At 41.3% G+C, this 4264-nt stretch overlaps 1 protein-coding gene across 1 annotated transcript; it reads left to right on the top strand.

Annotated features, from left to right (window-relative positions):
- Positions 1 to 220: 220 nt before the first annotated feature.
- On the top strand, positions 221 to 3410 carry Nps (neuropeptide S). Its single transcript, XM_027930184.2, has 2 exons — positions 221 to 343; positions 3231 to 3410. Exons 1-2 carry the CDS (start codon positions 221 to 223, stop codon positions 3408 to 3410), a joined length of 303 nt encoding a protein of 100 aa, XP_027785985.1.
- Positions 3411 to 4264: the final 854 nt, after the last annotated feature.

Below are 4264 nucleotides of genomic sequence, written 5' to 3'. Positions count from 1 at the left end.
AGTCACATGTGAAGGGACCCAATGACATTTTTACTTCTAAACTCTTCTGGTATAAAAGGGCCACTGCAGGAGCGTCTTCCGGCAAGCGTGAGGAATTTGGCAATAAAACCACCTTCCTGCGCAGATTTTGGAAAGTCCAACATGATTAGGTAAAACACTTCATTTTTCTTCAATGAGAAATGTTGGGTTTTTATATGCCTTCAAATGTATACTTGTCAATATGAGACTAAATCTGAGGTGGTTGTTTTTCCTACTCTGCAGCTCATTAAAATTCAGCCTTGTCTTCACTCTGCTGCTGTCCACAATGCACGTGCTTCCCTGTTATCCAGTTCTATCATCTAAGGTAAAGGTTTTGCTCTGTTTTCGATGCTTGATAGGTGGCTAGACTAGTAGTGCACCTCTAGAGTGCCTAAGTTCAAACTCATCTCAAGGAATTCAGGACGGAGCAGGAATTTCCTTTATTTTTAGAGCTTTCAATTAAAAAAAGTATAAGCAGATTCATGCAAGTGGTTAAAGGGAGCTTTATATGACTATCAGCAATGCTGGGCTGTGTTAAATGTGTTGTGGATTATTTGGGATGGGCCCCCTGCATAGGGAAATGTTCTTTTTGGTATAAAATGTAATTTCTTGCCCATGACAATTTATTTATTCCACATGCATCATCTCATAGTCACAGCAAACATTTAGCCATTGAAATTACATAAAAAATACTATGATCATTTTCAGAAACAGTGAGTTTTCTAGTTTTACGAAAAAAAAGGAGACCTTTTTCAGAGGCAGACTGTAGAGAAACTGCGAGGTTTCAAGGAAATGTTACATAAAATATTAATTCATGTATTTATTCAGGAGTATTGATTTAGGTCTCAACCATGCTCACTGAGCCATTTAGGATGTTCAGAAAATGAATGTCTTTCTTTGGAATATTTAATACTATTTCTATGATATTTTAGTTGTTTTATGTCAATATTTTGGTTAAAATTTTAAAATATCTTTGGTTGTTTATGACATCGTGAACTTCAACTTTTCTTCATTAAAACTTAACCTATCATACTGTAATTCTTGAAATCAATGTGATTTATGAAATCAATTATAGGATAAAGAGAAGTCACACCGATCCTAAATGACATATCTTCGTCCTGACATGATGACCTAGTTATTTATACTACTGGTCCCTCCCTACTCTTGCATCTGCCATTTTTCTATTTCTCATTTACTTAATATAGCTTCTCTTTCCCCTTCTTATCCCTATGAGTATTCGACACTAATTTAGTCATCGATTCTATAAGACACCACATTGATCAAGTTGATGAGTCACAAACCATAAATTGGTATATTGTCTCAAATGTCTTCCTAATGACTTTCTATTCTTCCCCCAAAGATTTGCTTGTGACGTTTCTGTTGAACAAGAGGCACTTGTCTGTTGCTTTTTTAAATTAAAAATGTTCTTTCTTCTAAAATACTTATGAGACCTCTTTGCTCATAAATGAAACATCTCTCCTCCCACTGCATTTTCTGTATCTCTGCTGTTGCACCTGACACTCTTGTTCTCCTCCTAACCCATCATCTGGTACTGATGTGGATGGTATTTGTGTCCATTTGATTAAGGTGAAGGTGCATGGAGGAGTTGATTGTACTTGCTTTGGACTTCATGAAGTCTGTCAACCAGGCCAGGGGCCCGCCTGGCAGAGGCTATCTTTGGAGCAGCAAGCTGCTGCCTTCCTGGGAAGGGCTGGGGAGCTCATGACCAGAGCTGGCACCTTTGTTCTTAGCACAAACTTGGCATCAGGAGCGTTTCTGGAGAGAACTGGATTGCTTCCCTTCCTGCAGTGACTCAGAGGCCCCTCCTGCTGAGAATTTAAAATAGATGGCATTAATCTATCATGTTTAGGTTCCCTCTGTTGAAACAGGGAAAAACACATAGTGGTGTTCAACTCTGAGTTTTTGAATTGGTTTTCCCATAACTGATATTTATGAAACTGTCTTTGCCTATTCCCAAATCAAAAAGAAAGAAAAGAAAAGAAAGAAAGAAAACAAATCTGTTCTTCCAGGGGCCACGAGGAATGGCTTGCCTGGGAGGTCTGACTGCTGGAGCCCCCAGGAGGCCACCCCTGTGGGGGTGTAGGATTCCAGGAACATCTGAGCCCCTTTTCCACCTCCAAACACAGTAACCCGAGGCCAAACTTTTCTTCCTGCATGGATACAGCAAAGGGCATGATGTCTGCTCTGCGGCATGCATCTTTATTTGTAATAAAAGCATTCAGCTCTTGTCCTTCTACGCAGTTGAGAAACCTGGGCTTGGATCAGATGCCTCAGCTTTTGAATGACTTTAGCTCCAGGCCATTTTATTTCCTCATCTGAAACCAAGGAATTAATAGTACCTGCTTCATAGAGGTTTTGGGGGAAATAAAACAAGATGAAGTACAGAAAGCATAGCCCAGAGATCACTGACAAATCACTGCTGTGATTACCAATGAGATTTGTATTAGTGTCTCGTCAGTGTGTTGCGATTCTTCAGAAACCTTACAAGAGAGAAAGCCTGAGAGTGGTGACAGTTCTCAGGGAGCCCTGGGTCCGGCTCTCCCCTGGGGCTGGGGGCACATCCTCATTCCAGTGCAGTTTCCTCATCTGCCAACGTGGGGTTGAACTTTAGACTTAGGTGCCCAGCTCCTGCGCTGGGGTTCCAGACCTGGTTCTCTGGCTCAGTGTCCCAACGGTGGCCAGCACAGTTCAGGCCTCCCATGGCTAATGAGGGATGGACGGGAAGCCAAAAGTTGCAGATGCCAGGCTCCAAACAGCGAGACCTCCCTTCGGGGACCCTGGGCAAGTCTCCAGGACAGCCCAGAAGGAACGTGCTCCCGACTGAAACCTGGAATTTGGTCATCCTGGGTGGTGTTTCTAAGTGAATTTTTCCAACGATTCCCAGGACTAATTAAAGCTGCTTGAAACATTCCTTATAAAGTTCCAGCAACAAGATAACTATGCGGTGCCTGATATAAATGCCAAACAGCAGCAATTACATAAGGAGTGCAAAATTAGATAAGTGGGCAGATCACTCCAAATAATATTTTGTATCTGGATAAAGTATACGTTGTGTTTTAGCAGAATATCTGCCCTTAAGAAGATTAGATATATTGGATTTGTCCCCAAAAGATTTTGAAAATTGTTACTGTTGCAATAAACTTTTAACCTAAAGCTATATTCTCTCCTCCCTCCCCCACCAGAATCGCCAGGTGTCTGGGAAGCCTGATTACTTTCTCGTCCTGCTGAGCAGCTGCCTGGCCAGGCTGGATGGGAGCGAGGAACCAGCATTTTTAAAGCCAATTTTGGAGAAGACATCTATGAAAAGGTCCTTTCGCAATGGAGTTGGCACAGGAATGAAAAAAACTTCCTTTCGAAGAGCAAAACCATGAATAAGTGTGCAAAGGACTCTGGGAATTAATCTCCAACTATGTGAAGTGTGACTGATGGGCTAAAGTCCGTCCTATCTTCATCATTAAGTGTCAGTTGCTCTCAATCCTCAAATCTTGCCTCTCCTAACTGGTTCAGAGTAAATTGAGTTTTAGAAAAATGTAAACCTGTCCCAAACTTTTGCTTGTGAGAGAAAAACCCATTTCTGTGCTCAGTAAGCAACTTTTCCAAATGGGGTCGGACACATTTGCTTTGATTTAAGATTGACTAGAAGGTGTGAGTGTTTGTTTTTTTACAGTCATGAGGAAAGTATGATGTTTTTTCCCTGCCTGTAATATTGCAGTATTGTCATATTGAATACCACAGTGAGATAGAGATATGCTCTTTTTTTTTCTTTTAAATATGGTTTTCTCAAATGGCATAGCTGGGCCAACTCTTCTGGGCTGTGCTACTTGGGTTTGTAATAGCATCTTGTGAAACTAACTGCAGGAAACATTGTCGGTACCACTGTATCAATCAGTCGATCAATACACACCATGAGTATCACTGGACCCCTCTGGATGTAATTCTTTCTTCCCTTTCCTGGTTTTAAAGGAACTCAAACATGGATTGTCTGGTTAATTTGTTGCCTTTTAAAATTAAAACACGAAGAGGACAGCCTGCTGCTTGCCCTGATGGGTGGGGGAGTCTTTGGGGAGCTCAGTCTTCAAAACTGTGCTGATTGAGGTCCTCTCATTCCTCTGAGGAGGTGCCGTCGCCTTTTCCATTGAATCTCTTTGTGTGGTAAATTAGTTTGAAGGTGTAGTTATGAGTGCTTATTAATACACAGAGTATTGTACAAATTAATGGGTTTGAC

This window comes from Marmota flaviventris, chromosome 4 (assembly GCF_047511675.1).
Source record: "Marmota flaviventris isolate mMarFla1 chromosome 4, mMarFla1.hap1, whole genome shotgun sequence".
Lineage (NCBI taxonomy): Eukaryota > Metazoa > Chordata > Mammalia > Rodentia > Sciuridae > Marmota > Marmota flaviventris.
Note: the sequence above shows the minus strand (reverse complement) of the source record. Positions and strands in the feature narration are given on the sequence as shown.

Coding starts and splice junctions, on each gene's coding strand:
- Nps (XM_027930184.2), top strand. CDS start 221: ATGAGACTAAATCTGAGGTGGTTGTTTTTCCTACTCTGCAGCTCATTA. Junction 344..3,230: donor ATCCAGTTCTATCATCTAAG/GTAAAGGTTTTG, acceptor CAGAATCGCCAG/GTGTCTGGGAAGCCTGATTA.